Source organism: Seriola lalandi, unplaced genomic scaffold (genome assembly GCF_002814215.2).
Source record: "Seriola lalandi dorsalis isolate HSWRI2012SDOR001 ecotype SW California unplaced genomic scaffold, Sedor1 jcf7180002054956, whole genome shotgun sequence".
Taxonomy (NCBI): domain Eukaryota; kingdom Metazoa; phylum Chordata; class Actinopteri; order Carangiformes; family Carangidae; genus Seriola; species Seriola lalandi.
This window is the reverse complement of record NW_019525507.1, coordinates 2,259,289-2,283,289: the sequence shown is the minus strand read 5'-3', so window position 1 is coordinate 2,283,289 and position 24,001 is coordinate 2,259,289. Positions and strand designations below refer to the sequence as shown.

Genomic DNA, 24,001 nt, shown 5'->3' with positions numbered 1-24,001 from the left:
TGTGTGTGTGTGTGTGTGTGTGTGTGTGTGTGTGTGTGTGTGTGTGTGTGTGTGTGTGTGTGTGTGTATATGTGTGTATGTGTGTGCGTGTATATATGTGTGTGTGAGTGTGTGTGTTTTCTTATAGGTTCTAAATATATCTTTTTGTGTCGGTTATATTTTTCTGCTGAGCGAGTAGTTTGACTTTTTATACTGGAACTGCATTTTTTTTGCTAATACTTACTTTCACTTGAGTGGGATTTTGACTGCAGGGCTTTGACTTTCAATGGAGTATTTTCACATTTTGTATTTGGTATTCTGACTTAAGTAAAATATCAGAATACTTCTTCCATCTCTGTTAAGATTTATTCATTGATTTTTTTATGTGTGCGAGAGCAGTTATGTGATCTTTCGGAATTCATCATGTACATGGTGAATCTAAATATCTCACCTGAACAGGACAAGCTTTATGTTAATAGGATAAAATGTATGTTAAAGGACCTTTCTGTCTTTTTAAATTCAGTAATATATTACAGTTTATAACTAAAGAATTTGGCTTATTGTTGTAAGATAAAGTTATTTATCAAGTGTTTTTTAAAACTAATTATGTATCAGAATAAATCCCTTAGCACCTTAGCTCCAGTTCTATGTGTTGAATATTTTGTGGTAGGGCCACCCATCTGTTCACATCTGTATTGCAGAATGTGCCCTTAGTTTACAAGGTGCAGATGAACACGGCATGCATTTGAATTAGTGTAATCAGATCCCGCCAACCCTTCCCTGCACCTCCTCTTGCGTTACGATCAGATCTGAGGTGAATAGAGTGGCTGCAGTTAAGAGAATTAGTTTGTCTTTATGACAAAGTTATCTCCCCACAAAGGTCAGATGAATATAAAGTCACAGAGATAGAGCAAAGAACCTCACAGTGGCCATTTTTATTCTTGTTTACAGTAGGTTTTTCTTCTCAAATCTCCTACAAACAAGGAGTGTTGGCATTGTTTTGTGCAAAACGTGGCTAAAAATGAAGGAAAATATATCATAAGAAGTATTTGTTTTCAAATTGAGGGCAGGTTACATCACATGAAAGCTCTATAGATAGACTTACCACCTCCACACCCACTTGCCTTGCACAGAAGGCTCAACAAGCGAGATCCAATCACGACATGGCCAGAATTCAAACTTCATGCTGAATACGAAAGCTGGTTATAACTCAAGTTGTGATTGCATTGTTCGATATCCAGATGAGGATATTTTCCAGCAGGTCAGTGGCACTGTGTGATTCGATCCTCTGTCCTCTCCCATCCACAGGTGGGCTGGCAGTTACGTAACCTGGTCGGCTCGCTGAGAGCCGATAAAGGCGTCGTGTCCCTGACCCTGAAGAAGCGTCCACAGAGCACGCTCAGCTCCGCCCCCGCTCTGCTCAAGAACATGCGCTGGAAACCCCTGGCTCTGCAGGTGGGACCGGCTCTACCTTTTATAGACTTTATTAAAGCACCGCACTGGCCCACATAATTCCCCACAGCATTCGCTCCCTCCCCGCACGACTGCAGCCAAAGTGTGTAATTAGGTCAGGGTACTGTGGCTCAGCATTGGTTTTGTTTGCCAGCTGAAATGCACTGGAAGGAGTAGGAAGGGAAAATTGATGGCACACTCCGCCCACATTCCCCATGCTCCCTCGAATTATGAAATGTATCTCCGTCATTAACGCTGATTATCTGCACGATCAGGAGGGAAAACAGTTGCCCCCCCCCCATCACAGTCTTTTGTGACCACATTAGCCACAGATTCATCAAAGATAATTCATGTTTATTATAACTTGGAGCGTTATTTTTGTAGTTTGGGCCGTTACTTCTGTTGAGTATTGCAGACTAACACTGCAGTGACAAAAGTAATTGCAGAGATCGGGCAATGCGGCGAACATTCAGTCAGTACAATCAAACAGGTTGTAAGCAGTTTATCCAGGTTATGTAAACCACTTCATTTGAAGGTGAGTTTTGAATGTGAGCACAGCTGACATGTGCAATAAGAAAACAACTGCCTGCACAAAGATAAGAGTTCTGCTTTTTCTGAAATGATTTCGAACCTTATAATTTGGTTTTACAAGAGAGAAGTCTTCAGGGATGCAGACTAGCTGGATGATTCTGCAAATATTAACTATCCCACCTCCGATACAGAGCAGCATGCAGCCGTTTCCTTAAGCTTTTTTTATGGAGTGTCTCCTCTGCAGTGGATGGGACTGTCCCAAACGCCTCATGGGAAGCAGGCCAGACAATGACTTAGATAGTTATGAAAATGGTCTTGGAGTTATAATTCAGCATCCTTCACAGTTCTGCTTTTAAGAGAAGGCTGATGTGATTTGTTCTTCCTTGTTTTATTAAGTTTGGCAGTAAATTTTGCTGATCTTACTTTATTGTTTTTTGGCCACTAATCTGGTATTTGTGTTTCATCTTGCTTGTCATTGTGCTGGTGTCAGACTGCAGAGTTTTCCTGATTTGGTTTTTTGCAGCCTGATGTCCAAAAGTCACTGACAGTATGTGGAACCAAGGGAAATATGAATCAGCAAAGATTTTAAACTATATGTACAGTTGTATGCAGAACTTTGCTGTATGCAGGATATTATATTATTATATTATATATAACAGTCCGGGTAATAATTTTACTTCTTGCCTTTATTTTCGTTTCCAAAAAAACATCTGGTTAACCCGAGGTTAGTTTAAAACCTGTCGACCACCTGACTGCTCGTGCTTCATGCCATGTTCCCACAGCTCAGCTAATTCAGCTAGACAGTGATGTTATTACATGTAGTAATGATAGTTTTTACATAGTTTTTTTTGGATTAGTCTGTCCAGGGAATCACAAACCACAGGTGGCCTAACCAGTAGCTACCTCACAGGAAAAGCTTTAAGATACAGTAGCTAGCCATACAGGTGTTTTTGGTCAGGACTGAGTAATAACAAGTGGTTTGCTTTGTTACTTGGGAAATATTATGAGTCTTATAGAAAGTCCTTTTATTTCAAACAGCATTGTGTTTTCAGCACACGTTACTTTTACGTTACTTCTCTGATTTGCCATCACCAAGGTCAATATCATTCAAGGGTAATACTTTACTTTAAGTAGCACTATTTAGCATTTGTAATGAGTATAATGCATTTAATAACTGGTTTATAACAGACTATAACCTGTGTAGAGGCTGATATATAAACAGATAATGAATGAAAACACAGCTGTTATAATGTAAAATAGTCTTATAGGAGAAGTTGCTGACAAAAACATTACATGACATACATTAATCAAAACTTAAAATGTCCTTTTATGTGCTGCTTATGACTTCATTATAGTTTGTCCTAAAGCTGAATAGGGGGACTTAAAGGAAAAAGTTACCGATTCAACTGAGTAACTCAACACAGGGCAAATGGTTTGTTCTAACCACATGAATCCACTTTTGCTCTCCGCAGCCAACCAGAAGCCCAGGCAGCAGTTCAGCCACACCCTCAGGCACACCCACCAAGAACTCGGCCCTCCAGGACCTTTACATCCCCCCTCCGCCTGCTGAGCCGTACACACCCAGGTACTGTGTCTGTGTGTCAAAGAAGAAAGAAAAAATTCAACTCATAACAAGTAGAACCGGTGACATCAAAGATAAGCTCTGACGTTGATGCCCATTTTGTTTTCCCGGTAAACCTGCCTCTGCTGTTGCCGTAGAGATGAGACGGGAGCCTTGTCTGGAGATGAGGCATCTCGCAACCATGGTGGCGTCAGCGTTGCTAAGCGCTCTGAGTCACCAAACTCCTTCCTGGATCAAGAGTCTCGCCGGCGAGAAGAGGAGGAGCCTGTGTACTGCACCACGCCTACATATGGTATACACTCTTGTGATGACTGAGACTGTGAGGAAGAAAGTGGAGGGAGGGGATGTGGGGCATTGAGTTCAGTCTCATTCTGCTGCAGTCAACCACTTAATAAAAAAAAATAATGAGGGTAGGAATCGACCTGCCAGGCCAAGGCGATGAATAAAAAGTTTTAGAAAGTGATGGACCTCTACACAGCGAAGATTAAATGAAAAATATTTTTGCAGGAATCCGAAATATCAGCATTTAAAATATGACTCTGAGGAAATTATCAGTTCAGTTTAGACCTTTCAGAATAAAAGGTGTATGAGAACAACAAGAAAAACTGCAAGACACAGAATAAAAATAATAAAAGATGTGCGAGGAACCAAGAGGCATTTACTGCACATGGGAGAAACGAAAACTTGATTTACTTGATCTAATTTTTGGAAACCTGTCGTGGACTGAGCTTAGAGAAAGCCATGTTTCTTACATTCAAACATGAAGTTTTGTAAACGTGCGTGTCTCTGTGTGTGTTTGTAGGCAGGCTGAGGCCCATCTCCATGCCTGTGGAGTGTAACTGGGTGGGCGACTATGAAGACCCAGCCAAGCTTAACAGAGAAAGCCGCAGAGGTGAGTGTCGGCGTGTGGAGTGCATATGTGTGAGTGTGCACCTCCTGAAGAGCCTGTTAGAGTCTGTTAAATGTCCCCATCTCTCCGTATTATGAATAGATCAGTGTGCACGGAGATCAATGCGCCTCCATCCCCTTCTCTAATTCTCTGTGATTAGCATCACAGAGAAATGAAATAAGAGGGGATGAGAAGGGAGGGAGAGAGAAAAAAAAAAAAGGTAGACAGTCGGCACAAAGGGAGAGAAAATGAAAGGGAGGGAAAATAAAAGTGACAGAAAGAAAGGAAGAGAGATGGGATGGGGAGAGGAGAGAGAAAAGGATGAGAGGAGGGCGCAGAAACGAAAAAAAAAAACTATTCCCCCTGACCTCCACCTGAATCACTCACACAGTTGCCATGGCGACGCTGACAGCAGCTCTTCTCTGTGTCTCACTTTCCTCTGGCCGCTGCCTAGCAACCAGGGAAGGACACGAGGGTGGGAACCGTTGAGAAGAAGGGTAGAGAAACCTGGGTTTCCTCCCCAGCGGGAAGAAGTTGGTCGAAAAAGACGAGAGAGACTTAAACAGAGAGTGTTTCTGAACACATTCGATAAACACAGTCATGCTGCTAGCAAGCGTTTCTCTCTCTCTCTCTCACACACACACACACACACACACACACACACACACACACACACACACACAGAGTCACAGTGCCTCTGACGGGGAACAGAATATAGATCCATCAGTCCATCTAAAACATCTCAATCTCTCATTTTGACCAAACTTGGTGCGGCAGCACATTTTCAGAATGAGAAAATCACACTCAAAGAAAAAGAGTTGGTGCATTTTCAGTGTAGATTTGATCGGCGCTGAAAGCTTTACAGACGTCGGCATTGTCTTTTGATATTTTCATAATAAACTGATTATCAATTACGATGCGCTGATTAAAGGTCAAAACTCAGATGTATTATTTCAAACAGCAGTCATCTTCATTTTGATGAATCTTTGAGTGATGTGACATTTTGACTGTTTTATTTATATATTTTTAAAATTAGTCTCTAATTAACCCAACACTTCACAGGCAGCACTGATGAAGAAAATGTGACAAAGCTGAAAATTAAAAAAGCAAAGAGATCAATATGATAAAATGATACTGTAGACAGAATCACACTAATTGGAAGGTTTAAGCTACAGGTAAAAGTTTAAACTCAGACACATCACAGACACAACAGAAGTTTGATTCATTTGTGTGTGTATATATATATATATATATATATATATTGCATCTCATTAATGTGAGCTGATTGATGGTGTGTTTCACAGAAGCGTCACTCATGCGTTACGTGGGGCTGCCCGGCGGGGACGAGAGGACCCCCTCCGACGACTACTCCTCCCACACAGCTCGTCCGGGTAAACGGTCCAACGACACGGCCAAGCGTGCCAAGAGGCGGAGCCACCACAGCCAAAGCCCCTCCCACTACGTCCTGCAGACAAATCAGAGGGATTCTCCCCCCAGAGACCCAGCCTCCATTTATCACGTAATTCAGCTTTTTTTTTTTGTCCTTTCATACAATAATTTTTGAAATCCAAAAGAACCAGCACCATTAAATGACACTGTTTTGAATGTATTGTAAAATAATGTCTTACAATATATAGAAATTAAAACGATTTAAAAGTTTATGTTTAGGTGATCGACTGTAACATAAACTATTTAACTAATCGATTAATTGTTTCAGTCGAACGTTCTCTGGTTCCGGCTCCTCACATGTGACGATTTGCTAGTTTTTCCTCCACATACATGACGATACGCTACATATCTTCAGGATTTCACGTCTTTGTTGTGGCCTCTGAGAAATTGTGCCATTGCCACTATTTTCTAAATATATTCATTAACATTTCAGAGACTAAACAATTAATCGATCCTCCAAGAAAATGTTGTGCAGAATAATCAATAATGAAAATAGTCGTTATTCGCAGCCCTAGTATCGATCTTTTCATCTAAGTCTCAGCAAAAGAGCAAATGAGCAATATTCCCAAAATGTCAAAGTATTCCTTTAATATAAGGTCTATATGAGGCAGAAACAGCTGAAAATGAAGGGAGGGGTTGTGTTGTATAGTTACATACTGCAACACAGTGCACTTTACAGAATAAGATACCAGCCATTTGTTCACAATAGTGTTTCTTAAATATCTTAAGCCAGCTGCTCCTCTTAAGACCGTGTGCTATTTGTATCTGTCATGTTAAGTTTTAGTTCACAGTTTTCAGTTTAAGTTTAGCATTACTTTGTTTCTTTGCACACGCCCTCAGTCTCTGCTGTGTTGCACTGTCGTCCATGAGGAACAACATTTGGTTTCCCAGGACGTGCAGACGTTTGGAAATGACAATCAAACTTCCCGTAGATCAAAACTAGAGCAGAGGACGCAGTTAGGAACCTCCTCCGGCTTCGCCTCTGTTGCCTCCTCAAAGGAAAAAGTTTTACGAGGCAATGTGCTTCTTCTCTAATTTGTTTCTTAGACTGGATCTAACGTTCAGGACTCGGAGATGTGAGATTAAAAAAAGAAAAATCTTTTGACCCTGATGGAAAAAGTGCTGTAGTGAAGTGTGATCTGAGCAAATGCTGACTTGTTATTACCCTGTCACTTCCATGACATCTGTCCGCCCTGCCTGTCCGTCTGAGCTCGCCGTTCTCCGGTCCAGACAGTCGGTTTGGCCGGGAGTGACCTTATACATCTTGACAGCAGCTCTTTGGAAATTAAATGTGTTTGCATGTGTGTGTGTGTGTGTGTGTGTTTGCGTGTTCGAGTGTGCATTTACAGTGTGCATGGACGCTGCGATGGCAGATGGCGTGTCAGTGGGTGTGGGCGGGCCCGTGTCATCTGTCTTGCTGAGCGTGGGGCTGCGAGCGGCCGAGCTCCAGGCTGTGACATGTGTAATATCGTGACATCAGAGCTGGTCCGCTGCCCCATCTGACCTGTCGGGAGAGGTCACGTCTGAAATATGCCGGCTGAGTGTTTTGGATCGGAGGTTTTCAGGCTGTGAGGCGAGAGAGAGAGAGAGAGAGAGAGAGAGAGAGAGAGAGAGACGTGAAGCAAAGACACTGAAAGGAGCATCAACACTCGTAACTCCTCCCTCTCAGAGTCATAACTGAACCCACGAACGTGACACACACTCATTTTTAGATTTAGTTACGACTTATACTTTCCCAGCATGTGATCATCTCTGATGTCTATTGAAAAATCGTCCATAAATCTGCCCTGAAATCACATAAAAAGTTGTGTTGTACTGGTCCTGCAATTTCCAGCTAATATCCTGGAAACATTTCTTATATTTTCCTAAAGATTAACTGGTATTTAGCTGCTGATTACTTGGATTTTTCCAAGAGAGGCCTAAATAATTTGGTGCTAATTACAAGGGAAATGGAGAAGGTGTTAGTCGCTACAGTCATTAAATAAAGTCGAGAATAAATTAGAAAATTATGTACTAGGTAAATTTAAAATGGCTCATAAACAAACGTCAATATCCATCGGAGTTTCTCAGAAAGAAGAAAATGTGCCACAGTGAGTCACTTTACTTTGGAAATCGGGTAGAAATGAAGTATAGCAGCTGAGTTTATGGCGTGGAGTGTTTTATTTATCGAGCAACACTATAGGTAAGCATGCAGTTCAATCAACATGCAGCGTAAACATCGATTCAATTAATATTTACCGTGAACCCATGTGTGGCAGCTCAAAGTCATGAAGTAATCCAAATAAATATTTTTTTTTTGCAGTCTTTCTTGGAAACTCTGATGGAAGCTGACGCCAGTTTATGGATTATTTTTCTCTTACCTACTGTGTCATTTACAAGTCTCCTCATAAAAAGTCTAATATAACAAACAGGTGCTCCTTTGTAATTAATACCAGATTGAATTGGCCTTTCTTGGAAATATCTTGGTACTTTGCAGCTAAATAGCACTTAATTTTTTAAGGGAAATTATGATGAAAGTTTCCAGGAGATTAGTTGGAGAATAAATGGGGTTGTATGTTTGTCCTTCACATTTTGCCTACTGTAGGTTCCCTTTAATCCCAGAGGCCCCTGAGCTGTATTTTCTCACCTTTCCTCCATCACCTGGACGTCCTATTGTGCCACCGTTCACTCCCCTCGCTTCCTGTCCCTCTGTTCTATGTTTAGAGGTGTGAGAGCTGCTAAAGTCCTCCACCAGGTCGACTTTTCCATCCCCTCATGTGCATGTGAGAGGAAGAGATAATGAGCGACAGAGTTTCCCCTTTTGTATCCATGTGCCTTCTGCCTCGTCTCCTCCGCTCCCTGAGATCTGTCATGTTTTATATCCCAGGATTCTTTGCAGCAAACAAAGGCCACTGATTCAACCTGACAGCCTGCTCTTTCTCTCTCTCTCTCTCTCTCTCTCTCTCTCTCTCTCTCTCTCTCTCTTTCTCTCTTCCTCTCCCTCCCTCTCTCAGACATACCAGCAGTCCTCCTCTCTGCAGTCAAAGAACAGGAAGAAGAATAAAGGTAAGCAGGAAAGCCCACCTGTTTCGTTTAGCGTGAGCAGGAAGTGCCGCCGTGGCCAGATGCTCGCCAGCTGTGGTCACTCGCTCCTTCACTCTCTCTCATGGATGCAGAACTAATGGAGATCAGTGTGAAGGTGCGGGAGCAGCTGCTGCTTCCTGGAAAGAAATGTGCGGTTATGAGGAAAATTGAGACAAAGTGCTGAGACTTCTACTGGATATATTGTGTTTATAACAAGTTATTAATTTCAAGGAGGAAAATGCTGCATTTTTACCCAAGTAGATAATCATCCATTATTCCTTTTTAACTCTTGGAAACATTCAAAATTATATGTGCTGATTTTTGGTACGTTCATCTCACCTGCTGTGCACTGGGTAAAATACTCTGCAGGTAATGTTCGCAACTAATTGGAAACAATTACTCGTATGCGAACCAATTTGATCATTTAGTAATTAGAATCAAATTCCATAGTCATTACTATGAATCTACAGTTCCATATCACTGCAGGGAACAATGGGACCAGTGAAATAATGTGTCAGTGTTACTTTTCAACTCTTCAATGCTGTTTTCACTTTGAGTAACTATGAGCGACATGTTTTGTAGACCCACCAGCTTCTGTTTAGTCAATAGATCAATATGATTCCAGACCATGCCACAGCAGGGCCAGGGCTGGCAATACAGGGAATATAAAGTAAATAAGTCAACGGCTGATTATCTCCATTGTCAGTCAATATGTCAGTGATTCTTCTAGATTAACCGACCTGTCAGTTTGACCTTTTAAAATGTCACAAAATATTGCCAAATGCATGTCATGATTTCCCAGAGCTTCTTCAGGTTTTTCTTTTTTTGAACAAAAGAAAAACACACATCATAAAACAGAAGAAAGTTACACAAAAATATAAATTGTCTGTATCTTCGGAAAATAATTCACAACAATATATCAAACATTCATGAAAGCTTTCCGATAAAAGACCGTTTTAACATATAGGGTTAATAATCTTTTCATACTGCACATTTAAAGAAGCTGCTTGGATAATTTAATTGTAGCACCTGATCGTAGCTTTTTGCTCATTTCATCCAATCTATATCCTGCCAGCTGGGAGTTCAGTTCAGCTCCAGTCTCCGCAACAAAAATCATTTCCTGGTCAGGAAAAAAACAAAAAAGAAACAACATTTCCTTCACATGCTGTGCAGTGAGCACTGAATTAGCATTTTCACACATCATGGTTTGATGAGTTCAGACAGGACTGCGAGCGAGGCAGCTTTCAGTCTAGTTTGCTATACGATGTACCTTCAGTCCAGATGTTGAATCCAGTGATTCAGCACTTTATTTACGTGAGAAGGGCGTCGCTATCAAGATGAAAACTACTTATGTTTAGGTCACATTTCATTACCGAGCCTAAAAGGTCACTTTTTTTTCTTTTTTTTTAATCGTCCCTCTCACTGTGAGAGCGGTTCTTTAATTACTTTTGTAGAATTTTTCCTCTATTTCTTCAAACAATGGTTCAGATGATTGCATTTATTCATTTTCTCCCTCTTTTGTGAGGTGATTTCAGCTCCTAATTGTCCTTTTTTTCCAACTCCCTGCTCTCTGTTTCTCTCTTTGACCAAACCTTTTATTTTTTCCCTTCCACCACACTATCGAGGATCAACATGTTGGGAGTGATTTTTTTTCTTTCACTGGCCTTTCACTTGTTTCACCATCTGCCATTGTGAGAAACTCTGAAAGCTTTAGCTCCATCTGCACTCTTTCGACGACGGCGTTGTTTGTTTACAGCAATCGAACCAAACTTTGAAAATTATTGTGAAAATAAGGATTTATCGATGCGTTCAAGGTCCCATATTTTACAGTTTTCCTCCGTTTTGTTTGAAGTGTTGATCCATAAGGAGATATATTTGTGCTTTTAAGAAACCGTCTCAATGTAGTTTTGCATCTCCTCTACACTTTTGCACATTTTCAGGATATATATTTTTCTCTATATCTGAGTATATAACTTATTAATTGTCTGCAGAGCCTCCTCTTTTCACACTGCATGTTTCAGCTTTAGTCTCCTTGTGTGTAGCACTGTGGAAGAAAGCTCTTTCCTTTAGAGATCTACTGTGTGCCGCACTTCCCATTGCCACAGAATTAAATGGAATATTGAATTGCCTTTCCCCTTTAAAGTTGCAAGACTTTTGATACAGCACAATAAAAGTTTCTCCGTGGTCCTCAACTGGAAGCCAAGTCTCGCTAATCTCTAATGAGGAGCCTGCTAAGAAAAATGTTACAAGGCTTTTATGCCAGAAGGAAAAGCCAATTTTTATTAAACACCTCTTACCTTACTGCAGTGCAGCAGCGTTCTGTCAAATCCTCACACTGATCTCCAGCCAAGAATTATTGGTACATTAAGATGTGGCATTTTATGAATGTGTTTATTTGTACCGCGGTGAAAGACTTAAAGTGAGCACTTAAAAAGCAGCTTTAGTACTATGTTCCTGTTCTTTGTTTTCTTTCAGTTTTCTGATTTATATTATCTGCTATTTACGTTGCATTTCGTTCCAGGGCGAGGTCTGGCCTCCCTGAGTCGGAGGCGTGTTTCCTGCAAGGCGCTCGGCAGAGGAGACTGCGAGGGCTGGTTGTGGAGAAAGAGAGATGCGAAGGGTTACTTTTCTCAGAAATGGAAGAAGTACTGGTTTGTTCTGAAGGACAACTGCCTGTACTGGTACATCAATGAGGAGGTGAGGAGGATTTCAAGTGTCAGTTTCACAAAACTGTGAGACATTTCATAGAGTTTAAGAAAGCAAGACTCTGAAACAAAGACAAAATGATGAAATTCGTCAAAACCTGTACTTGCTGTAACTTAATGGAAGCTGTGCAAGTTTCTGAAATAGCTATGTTACTGCTCTGTGGCAAAGACAAAGGGAGAGAACACCCGGTACAAGTTACCCTGAAGTCAAACCTTGTGCTAGCACATCACACTTAAAGACTTTCACGCTGATTTCATCTTAAAGTTGCATGAAGTTAAAGTTTTGTGAACTCTTTGAAATGAGTCAAACTTCTGGGAGAACTTCAGAGTCTGTATTCAATACATTTTCTTCTCTGCCATGCTCCAGTGGAGTGACAGTGTCAGACAGTCAGTCTGTCAGTCTAGCACACTGAATTATTTCCATTGAAATTTTGTAGAGACACTCATATTCATCTTACTGACGTTAACGATCCCCTTACTTTTCCTCTAGCGCCACCAAGAGGTTCACATTTGTGCTTTTCAGTGAAGTATCTCAATAACTATTGGACAGATTGCCATTAAATTTAATACACACATTTCATGACCTCTTTCATGACCTTTGGTGATCAGGTCAAAATTGACATTCCCTCCACAATCACCTGTACTTAAAAGCTAATTAGCAATGCTAGCGTGCTAACATGCTAAACTGTGATTGATAATGATTATATCTGCTGAACATCAGCATGTTACCATTGTTATTGTGAGCCTGTTAGCATGCTGATGTTAGCCTTTAGCTTAAAGGATAGCTGTGCCTAATGCCGCATTCAAAACGAAATTGAATGTTAACACCGATCATTATATAGGAACTGTTTGTTTGTACCTGGTAACAAACTGCTAGAATTACAGTACACAACAAAAGTAGGTAATTTAGTCTGTTTACTAGTGTGACTAGAAGGTTAGCACTGGGCTAACCTCCTTGGAATTAATGCATTAAAACTCCAAAGTTGAAATAAAGGATGTTTTTTGCTGTTGTTCCCATTCCGCTAACATTGCATGTATGAAGCCTCACAGAGCAGCTAGTATGGCTTCACTTCACTTCACTTCATTTAATTCAGCACAAACACATGCTAGATGGAAAGCTATCTGCAGCCTCAGACAGAATGTACTGCAAACAAACGGAGTGCAGGTTGACCCAGATGCAGGTCTCTCTGCAGACAGCCATAATGACAAGTTTCAGGTGGATGCTTTCTGAGCGTTTGAAATGATTCACATACAAATCATGTTTATTTGGAAAGCTGTAGGAGGCTCGTGCAGCTGAATCCCTACAACGGAGGTGGCGAGTAGAAAGTTATCACGAGCCATAGAGCCACATTTATAAAAAAAAAAAATATCCCAGATTGAAATAAACTGTAATTTTCCTTTTATTTCTATCTTCTCTTTAGGTTTTTATTCATCTTTCTATTTATATCGTTAATCTCTTCTGTACAGGATGAGAAGGCAGAGGGTTTTGTCAGTCTTCCAGAGTTTAAGATCGACCGGGCCAGTGAATGTCGCAAGAAGTAGTAAGTGCATGATGAAAACCGGTCTATTGCATATTTATGTGTATTTACTTGTCTGTGTGCATGTACGGTTGATGTGCTATTATGTGTGAATGTGCCTGCAAAAATAACTCCCTCTGTTCCTCCATCTCTCTAGTGCTTTCAAAGCATGTCACCCCAAGGTCAAGAGTTTCTACTTTGCAGCAGATGGAGTAGATGACATGAACAGGTAAATCAGCACGTGCTAAATGCGGACAAAGGTTATGCAGAAGGGCACAGTCCCAGCTGGGTGGCAAGAGTGCAGCTTCCTGTTTACCATCCCCACAGCAAATACGCTTTGCATTTGATAATAAAAAAGGAAGCCTGTTTTTATTTGGGAAGTGGTGAGTATAAAAAATATAATTTGCAGGATATTTCCATAGAGGGTACAGTGTCGTTCAGTGCAAGAGGACTCTCCAAACGATGGTGTAATTTACACCATCTACAGGATTATGATCAAAATAAGTATCTGCCTTAACATGTTAGTTACTGTAGTTACAGAAAAGAGCAGGTTAAAACATCTAGAATAGATAATTCCACTTGTTTCCAATAAGAGAACAAATAATAAATTGGGTTGATCAAACATCATATACTATTTTATGAGCGACAAACCTTTTAAAGACTTTACGTAGTTACACACAAAATACAAATTGTTACTCAAGTAAAAGTATAAAAGCAGCAAAATGTACTTAAATTACTAAAGAAAAGTGCTAATGATGCAGAATGGTTGATTCAGATGTATTTATTTATTTATTTCACTTTTCCTATTCTCATTTGAATCAAGATATTTTTCCTCAGTGCATTCAGTTGTGTTCAGTGTAATGTTGTTTCAGTCTGCAGAGTTTTTCATTTCACAACCCGTTTGTTAGTTTGTGTGTATAATACTGTAAATCTGTGAATCTTAATGCCATCTTCCTTCTGGATGTTCTGTCCTTCTGTTAGATGGCTGAGTCGTCTCAACATGGCGGCTGTGGGCTACGCTGAGCGCGAGAGGATGCGCCAGGAGCAGGGTGAGGGTTCATCGAGGGACTTGCTGAAGGGCACTTCAGCAGATGGTTTCTGCACGACAGTGTCTTTAACTGCCGAACACAAACATACTCTTACTATATTCCTGCTGGACCTACAGTGTTGTTATGATGCAGTAGATTTACTTCAGTGTATTTTCTACCCCCCTGAGGTATTTTCATGATCCTTGTCAGATCTTCCTGAAGGGATTTATAGATAAACAGAAAGCTATCTCGTCTTTCTGACAGTATGTGTGTGGGTTTCCTGCAGATTACTGGAGTGAGAGTGAACATGAGGATGACACCACCTCCAGCCCTAAACAGGACAGCCCCCCACCTCCATATGATACCTACCCACGGCCTCCATCAGTGAGTCACACACACACACACACACACACACACACAACTGTATTACACACTCATATAAAGCACGCACTGTACTTGAAATCATGCTCTGTGCTCCTCCACGGTCCATTTTAACAGTTAAAGTTATTGCCAATTAAGCCTACAGGGAGTGGAAGGGCTAAATTTGATGTAATTGTTGCTATAATTGGCCCTAGAACTGGTTGCTCTACATTAAGAGTCTTTGTCTTGAGGCATATTTTTTTTTTAGCTCAGGATAAAATGAAACACTAAAACAACAACAATTATTACAGCACATTTTTAGTTCAAGTAATCAGGGACACCAGACGCAAAGGCTGCTAAGTTTTTAAGATATTAATATTTGAAAATCATGGTGATAAAGAGTCTTTGGTGTTTGCCTTTTCCACTCTATGCTCTTCTTCTCTTTTTTCCCGTCTCTTACTTCCCCTCTCACACACTTATCCAGTCATCACCCTGCGTCCTTGGCAGTCATCTGGCTCCTCCGCCGGATTAAATCCTTTCTGAAGTGTTGTCCTCACAATTGAATGACACACAGGTGATCAGTTGACGTCTGCCACGTCTTCACTCTCTCCTCTCCTCCCTCTGTCAGATGAGTGCCTACTTGGAGGGCCGAACCACTCGACTGTCTTCCACGGAGACGTCTCGTTCTCGCTCTTCCCAGGAGGACTTCCTGTGTGGCGAGCCACCCGCAGCGGCCGCAGAGCCGCAGTACCACCCTGGTCCTCTAGGAAGCACTACACACAGCGGGAGAAAACCAGGCGGCAGCAGCAGCAGCGACGTGCAGTACAGATGTGATCCTGTAGAGGTGTGTGTGTGTGTGTGTGTGAGTGTGTGTGTGTGTGTGTGCGTTAATGTTTGGTTTTAAATAAAAGGAAAAGGTGGAAGGTGGTAAACTTATTGGCTAAATAGAAGATCTTGCATGTGATGAGCAGCTGTGAGGCTAAATGTATGTATTGATAATTTCAGACAGCTGGTTCACTGGTCGTTCAGTCTGTCTTGTCATCCGTCTTTTTTGCAAAACATATGAACAAATGCTCTGATTTTAATGAAATATGCAGTGAATATTTATGAATGAATTTTGTGTGACTAACTGTTCTCTACATCAGACATATCGACACCCACAAAATATTTTTTTTTCCTTTAGAAATGATTTTAATGGCTTTTGTTCCACGGCTGCCCTGCATTTTAGCCCCCACGCTAGCTGTTAGCATGTTGTTTGTTCTTCCAACACTTTTGTATTGTGGTGTGTAATGAATATTGCAGCAACTAGAGAGCCACTGGTGGACCATAAGGTTTCTTTTAAAATTTAATTTTACTTATTTTATCATTATTTACGTCTTTTTAAACGAACCAGATCTGGCAGTTTGTGACAGAGTTTGTAAAAGTCACATGAATAAAACAAAATTACACACTTAAGCTACCAGCCTTCAAACATTACCTTTAGTGAAGCAAATGAGTATATGTAAATGTAAATAAAAGCCAAACTACAAACAAGTTTTTTTTGATCAGACAACAACTTTCACCAAGCTTCTTTTAGTTAGCCTGGATCACAGCGAGTGTTAGCATGTTAGCATGAAGCGCTTCAATCTTCATTTGCAAATGCAAAATAAATTGCTAGGTACAAATAACTCAAATGTGTTGCATACACATGTATACCTGAGTATTCTCCCAAAAACCTGTTGCAGATGATCACTGATGAATAATACAAAGCTAACCGTCTGTCTGTCTCTGTTTTTTGCTTCCTGCAGTACCGCTCCAGTCCTGCCGGGGGCAGCAGTGAGACAGGTTCCCCGGGCCGCTCCTCGTCGTCTCAGAGACGTTCTTGGCAGGACCTGATTGAGACGCCGCTCACTGAGGCTGGATTGCACTATTTACAAACTGGACCTTTAGGTAATGCCACATTTAACCAGAGGCTTCATGGAGCCCAACCAGTTGACGACTTTTCTAATTTTTGTACAAAATACTGAGACCGTTACTTTGATAATAAGTTGACTTGGCCCCAAACTGTGCCGCACATTTATTACATTCAGGTCTCAGAGCTAAGCTTACAATTTTCCCCAAAAATAGATGTTGATGTTTTAAAAAACTCAACAACTTCCCTCTGTTCTGAAGTTTTTCAGGGATCTTCTAAACATGTGCACGAAAAAATATTTAAGTAATATCTCAATTTCTGAAGTCACTCATTCTATGGATAATATACATTTGGTCAAATGTTTTGTTAGTAAAGAAAATGTTTAACACAGTGTTCCCTGCCCTGGCATAATGTTTGTTTGTAAATGTGTTGTATTTGTTCAAACATGTACTTTGTGTATGAGTGATGCCTTGCTGATAGTTCTGTTCAGTAGTTGATTAACGACACATTAGATATAATGTCTCTGTTATTCCTTTATGTTTTCTTTATGTTACAGAGGACGCCGTCTTTGCAGAGCCTGGTCCTGGGGGTGGGACTATGACGGCCGGAGCTGTTTACACTCTTCCTGCACAGAGGAATGTCCCGTTGCCCATGGCGATGCAGAGGCTGATTCCTATGGCAACCCAGGGAGGGAAACCCCGCAGCTTCACACTGCCAAGAGACAGCAACCTACACACACTCCTCACGCCCCCTGCGAAAGAACAGCAAACGCACAACGGTGAGTTGGAGTCAGGAACATACTACATGTGCTATGAAAAACTTCGGCACATACAAGAGAGTAAAGGGCACGATGATCGTACATTTTGTGTTGTAATGTGTGTGCGTGTGTCTGTGTGTGTGTGTGTGTGTGGGCTGGTGCACGTCAGGTGAAAGCAGAAAAGCAAAAATGTGTCTTGCTCTGAATGACAGCCGCCAGAGACCGGGAAAAAAAAGAGATTTTTTAAGGTGAAGACGATGACGTCAGTACATGTGCCAGAAATAAAAACGCTCTCAGGCAGACACATTTCCATTTAGATCATCATCAGTATCGAGCAGGGTAACACACACTCCATCCATACTCTAATCTAATGAGGCTAATGAGACAATGGTGCACTGGTTGCCAAGGTGAGCCCAGTGGCAGACAGGAAGAGAAGTGTCTGAATAAAATAGTAAACAAGGCAGATTTATGTAATCAGTCGACATGATAGATTTATTAGGGGAAAGAAAAGGAAAAGTTGACCGAAGATGTGAGGAGTGAAATATAACAACCATGTGAATTAGTCAGGCAGAGGAAATAAAATCATCCCCGAGGCTGAGAAATTATCCCTGAGGCTGAAAAGCAAAGACGGAACAGGATTTTATCATCATTAGTAATCTGTCTATGACTAATAGAAGTCAAGTGTTGAGGTGTGTGCTGCTGTCCTCCAGTGGTTGCACCGAGATATAACTCAATCTAATCAGATGTTTGACAGCTCCATAGCCTTTAAATCCAAGTTTTCTGAAGGAGGGTTTTAAACGTGTGACTCTCTCTCTGCCTTGGCTTTGTCGAAGGTGGCAGCGAAGGCGCGTCCCTTGGCGACCTGTTCCGAGCATGCGAGCAGGGCGGGGTGTGCCCTTTAGGTCGCGGGTCGGAGGCCAAAGGTCAGTCAGAGTTCAGGCAGTCGTTCCTGCGACGGGCCGCCGACCCTCAGCTCAATGAGCGTCTGCACCGCCTCCGCATACTCACCTCCACACTGAAGGTTGGTGTCACAGTCTAATCCCCACATGTGTACACACACAGACACATGTATCAGGATACACATAGCGTGGATACCATGCACACTTAGAGAAGATGTCAGACCAGGGCAAGTATATATTTTATTTCAATGCAAACAAATTATAATCCTTAAGATTTCTGCTTTAGTTGAACAGTGTGGTTTACTACTACGACGTGTATCTGTTTACAGTGCAGCCGAACAAACTTGCTTTAATAAAAAAAGTCTGATTTCATGCTGCACAAATTACTCTGCAGCTCCTCACTGTGGCCGCTCCTCCTCCTTCCAATAATCTCCAATATTTAAAACTGAGCCTCTCTCAAAAAAGTAATGCAAAAAAATGATCATGTTTCGTATATATTGTTTCACAGTAAAAGCCCGCCCGTGTTTCAGCAGTTGAGAAGCAACGAGGAAATATTGCGTTTAATCGCATAACATCTGAATCGTGGTTTGATTTCACGGAACTCTTAAGGATTATAACTCATAATTGCAGTATGTGTCACGTATCTCACACATATCTCGTATCCCACAGTCACATCCCACAGAAACAGAGGGTGCACTTCTTCCTGTTCTTCCTGCACAAGCCCATCTTTTGTATTAGGCTTTCATATTCTATTACATCTTATTTGATGGAGCCTAATCCAATATTATTTACTTCTCCGGTGCGGACGGGGTTACAGTGAAGGCACCGCACTGTGTTAAGAGGGTGAAATGGATGAAATGATACTTGGTTATTTAGAAGATACTGTCACATGTGTTGTAGGTCTGATTCACCGTTCATTTCTGACTGTGATTAACACATATGCGCTCGTACACACACACACACACACACATGCACACGCACACATGCTGGTAACTGTCTCTGTCTTGTTAGTTGTAGTGCTGTCATCTGTCTCAGTCTGTCTCCTCGGTTTGGTTTTGAGTCTTTTCTATCGAGCTCTGTCAAACAGCCATCTGTGGCTTCATGCTATATCAGCAGTGGTTATGTTCCTGGCTGGGTGCCTGTGAATGGCTCATTAGCTGTGGCTGTTGTTTTTTTGTTTTTATTTTTTATTTTTTTGTCTCTATAGTTTGTATCTTTGTTGCTTCCTCCGTGCTCGCGGGCGGGGATGTTTTTGTCGAGGGCGCGGGGTGGGGGCTTTTGTGCGTGTAGCTCTTTTCTGGGACGATCTGTGGCTTCGGCTGCCTGTGTCTGCTGGTACAGGTTGGGTGGAGGAGCTTACATGTTTTGTTCCCTGTCTGGCGTTTCTTAAAGGAATACACCAAGTTTCAGGGGGAGTTTGGATGAAACGTTTCTCTGTCAGAGACCGTGACCATACAGTAGACACATACAAGTATCCATGTGACCTCCTGGTAGACCCCGCCCCTTTGTTTGCTATTTCCAAGGGAATCTGGGGACTCTGTCTCTCTGCGGCTGCTGTATTTGTGTGTTCAGGCAGTAATAACTTATCTGCACTGGTTGCTGTGGAAACGACAAAGGCATGCATATTTTCTCCGTATTTTTTCATCCATCAAAACTGAACCAAAACAATGCGCTGCAGTCTAGATAACAAGTGGAGTGTTCTCAAACTCTTTTTTTAAGCTTTAGTGAGGCAGAATTTCTCTGTAGGAGACGATGATAACGATAGAGGAGGTTCATATCTGTTTAATTACACCATCATGGCTGACTGTGCTCTGGAAGTGGCAAAGGAATCCAAATCTGTTCTAAGCAGCCAGACTAAGACTTATCTCTATAATGTTTCCTGTTGTCACCAGTTGATTGAGACAATTTTATATCACTTAACAGTATCTAAATTTTGACATGAGTCAGTCTAAAGATGTTGAGAGACACAAAGTAGCACCTTTTATTAATCCAAAGTTTATGTTTTTTTTTAATAAATGTCACATTTGAAATATCAATAAGTCAGTATTGTTAATGTTTTATTTTTAGACAGTTTGATATATTGAAGAACTTAATGTCACAGATGGTCCTATCAACATTTAATTCTCATATCAGTAAGAGAGCAATCGTAGTTTATGGCCTGATTAATGATCAATTAATCAAACACTAATGATTTATCGATCAGTTATAAGGCAGAACCAACAACAAATCAAAAATTACAAATTGTCTTCAAAATATCAACTTTCAGCAAAGTTTTTCTCAAAAATTGAAACTGAACGCTGCGGCCTGGCAGAGGGGAATTGATAATGAATATATTCATAAATAGGTATAAAAAATCTTAACAACAATCTAAAAAGACACACGGTAATGAGGCGTACACGAGCATAAATTCCAAATGTGAATAAGTAATTGATGAAAAGGTTCTAACAATAATTGATCACGATTGCGGTTGTAAATGTTGATAAATGGTCCAGATGCTCGGCAGCCATTGATGTGGCGTACTGATAAATTAAAGAGCTGTATTGTCCCGGAGGAGGATAAGCATCAGCCAAAGGGATCTTTCACAATCTGGCAACAAAAATGGGAAAAATCTGGGTTGCCAGATTGACTTTATCGGTGATTAATTCACTAATAAAGGTATAATAAAGCAATTAGTAACTATTAAACCTGTATCAAAGCAGCTGCGCACTCATTCTCTCCTTCTAATGTTTGAAATGACATCTTTGAAAAACCAAACAAATAATCTGCCAAGAGCAAATGGATGATCCTCGTGTCTATATTCTCATTACCTAACAAACACATTGACCGACTCTCACTCCCCTGATGCAAATCTCCCCAAACTCAGTGTATCCCCTTAAGTGTGTGTCTTGCTTTTCGTGTGTCTGCGTTTTAAAGAATAGTGGTTAAAGGAAAAAAATAATAATTAAAAAGCCCCTCCTGTCTTTCTGCATCCCCATAGGACAGGGAGGGGGAGCTAGCGCTGATTGAAAGGCTGTTGGCCAATCCCCAGCTGTCGTCGGCTGAGTTCCAGGAGTGGAAGCGAGCCTATCAGGAGCTGTTCTCTCAGGAGCCAAACTCCACCGCCGAATCAGACCCCGGCCCCCCGCTGACCCCCTCGCTCTCTCACACGCACTCCTACATCGAGACCCACGTGTGACGTGTGACACGCACTCTCGCCCGCACCCACCCAAACAAAAACACACACAATCGCTTTAAAGCTGCTCTCATCTCTCCTGAGTGTGGAAAGAGCTGAACAAAACCGCAGCTGACGTTTCTCGACGCATCAGCGGAGGTTTCTTGCATCAGCGCAGATAGTGATGGATTGTTTCAAGAGAGAGACGTTAAGGACAACTTGATTCACATCCCGATAGCTTTCAGCAGCCACAGTGTACAAGTGCAACATGACAGCCTTCTGAGGGGAGGACGCCTCTGTGCCCTCATGTCACATCAATCCACGAGCTGATTGGTTATGCCACTCCAGCTGGCTCGGGGGCGGACGATACACTGATTCTTAAGTATTACATGTTAGCTTTTGTGCTCTGTACCTAAAACGCTCTCCACGGATATAAGGAACTGACACGACTCACTCCGGACGAGGTTGATCAGACCCCTGACGTGGACAGATGTCAGAATAGTGTCTTCATGAGCTGCCATTACACTGTATCTCATCCTGCTTGTCGTGCAAATGTTTATACCGACTGCACAGTGTCTCATAGACGGTCCAATAGCCTCAGAGTGACATACATTGTATCCCATCAAGCCTTATACTTGATGTCTATGATGATATTTTTCTGTACAGTGAGTGTTACGGCAGAACTTTTAAACTAGTCTCAGTTTTGGATCTAGTTTTAGAGACTTTTGTTTGTGCTGGTTTGGTAGAAATGCGAACTGTGCTGGGCTGGACCTGAAGCATGCACACTCGATAGCACCCATTTAAAGGAAAAACCCACCCTCAGAGCACTTTAACGCTGTTAAGTTTGCATTTAGGAGCCCATGTTGTTCTACAGTACGTGTTATTTTGATAGATAAATGTTGTTTTTTTTTTTTTGTTTTTAAGTGAAGGAATCATCATTTTACTCCACTTGAACAGTCACTATTATAGTCTTGTGTCAGGGAGTAATCGATGATGTATTCTCACAGATACCAGTCACTTAATCTACAATATATAACCATCATTCATTCTTTTGGAGGCCTAAATATTTTCTCCATCTCATCATCATTATTGTTTCATGCCGTTTGCACCTCGTGATCATGTGATGTGATCCATATCTGCTCCACACGGCTTTTCAGTTTACACTTGGCATTAATAAGCGATCTTATTATCTCAATTGTGCCTGCACTGTGATCAGAGGGGGAGGGGGGGTGTGCTTGTCAACAAACAGTGCACGTGCCAGGTAAAGAGAAGCGATACCGCATGATTTTTAATTTTTAAATCACCTCTTGTGAGCGATGACTTGTTAACCACTGCTACAGCTTTTGTCTTTCGCCCGAGAAGAAAAATGTTTGGTTCGGAGAAAGTGATTTTTCTTTTCCGTTATGCATCAGAACACGAGCGCAAAATTCACTGTGTGTGAAAACCTACTTGGCAATAAACCTATTTCTGACGCGCTGTATGAATTGCACTGACACCTGGCTGACATCTGATTACAGTGCGAGTCAGATCAGCTTGCGTTTTCTTTTCCTCATCCAGGTACAGATTGCACGTTAATGCCAGGTGTAAATGAGTCCTGCATCTCCACAAAAACACCTCAATCTCATTTCATATTTATTGATTACATTCCCCTATTTATCAGAGGGGTTTTTAATGTAAAATGATTCATATATTTACCACTTTTGGAGCGCAGACGACATGTTAAGGCAGCACACACACACACACACACACACACACACACACACACACACACACACACACACACATACACACACAAGAAAAGCACCTTCCAAGGGGAAGACTGGATTCTTGCCTCTGGATGTTTTTTTTGTTTTGTTTTGTTGTTCTGGCTTTAATGGGCAACTTCATCCTCATCATAACACCTGAGATACAGTCACCATGGCGACTACAAGTATATGAGACAAAAACAAGTCGTAAAGGTGTCCTGGTTGCCATAGAAAAGCAACACACACACACACACACAAATCCAATTAATTTTTACTTTAATTAAAGTAGAGGAGTAGAGCCTTTGTCACAAAACAACTCCTGACAGTTTCATTGATTATACTTCAACTGCTTCAACAGTGTTAAAGTCTCCACGGGTGGACGTCTCCTCAGAGAGCAATTGGCTCTCTGTACCCTGCATGCCACATAGAGAGTGTGAGGAATTATCTGCGTAGGAATTGAAATATGGATCTAATAAAAATATATTAGTTTGTTATTTGTACGCTGCTGCCAAATGACTTAATACTCAGAGACACTGCACAAAACCTATGAAAGCAATCATGTACACAAATGCACACAGTACACAATGACGAGCACACACACACACACACACACACACACACACACACACACACACACACACACAGTTTGAATGCTCTTTCTATGCTGCTGCCCGTGGTTGGTTGTAGTAGCATGTCTTTGTTGTAGATAAACACAATATTCCTTTTCTGTTTTTGTGTTTGAAATCTCTAGATACAGTAGATCTCTCTTTGTAGAGTGCAAACTAAGTGTCTTGGATAATGTTCTTGAATTCTATCAGGTTTTTTTTGGACAGACTGTCGTTGAGTAACGGTTGTTTAATGTTAAAGCTATAAATTATGGTTGGGAAAAAAAAAAACAGTATTTATTTACGTGATAAATCTACGTGTTCTGTCGGAAGAAGAGGGGTGGATCAATAAAGTTTGGTTATTTGGATGCAGGTGTTTTTGTGTTGTTTTTTTTTTT

General features: G+C 41.3%; 1 protein-coding gene across 1 annotated transcript in view; it reads left to right on the top strand.

Annotated features, from left to right (window-relative positions):
- cnksr2a (connector enhancer of kinase suppressor of Ras 2a) overlaps window positions 1-23,971 on the top strand; it is a 49,174-nt gene extending 25,203 nt beyond the window's left edge. Inside the window, exons 9-24 of the mRNA XM_023395060.1 lie at window positions 1,288-1,434; window positions 3,435-3,547; window positions 3,682-3,836; window positions 4,347-4,436; window positions 5,738-5,952; window positions 8,876-8,927; window positions 11,467-11,642; window positions 13,118-13,191; window positions 13,325-13,396; window positions 14,149-14,216; window positions 14,482-14,579; window positions 15,184-15,399; window positions 16,343-16,484; window positions 17,003-17,224; window positions 18,037-18,224; window positions 21,080-23,971. Of these exons, the coding sequence (XP_023250828.1) occupies window positions 1,288-1,434; window positions 3,435-3,547; window positions 3,682-3,836; window positions 4,347-4,436; window positions 5,738-5,952; window positions 8,876-8,927; window positions 11,467-11,642; window positions 13,118-13,191; window positions 13,325-13,396; window positions 14,149-14,216; window positions 14,482-14,579; window positions 15,184-15,399; window positions 16,343-16,484; window positions 17,003-17,224; window positions 18,037-18,224; window positions 21,080-21,277 (2,226 nt within the window). The 3' untranslated portion in view covers window positions 21,278-23,971. The remainder of the gene's footprint in view (window positions 1-1,287; window positions 1,435-3,434; window positions 3,548-3,681; window positions 3,837-4,346; window positions 4,437-5,737; window positions 5,953-8,875; window positions 8,928-11,466; window positions 11,643-13,117; window positions 13,192-13,324; window positions 13,397-14,148; window positions 14,217-14,481; window positions 14,580-15,183; window positions 15,400-16,342; window positions 16,485-17,002; window positions 17,225-18,036; window positions 18,225-21,079) is intronic.
- The last annotated feature ends 30 nt before the right edge of the window (window positions 23,972-24,001 follow it).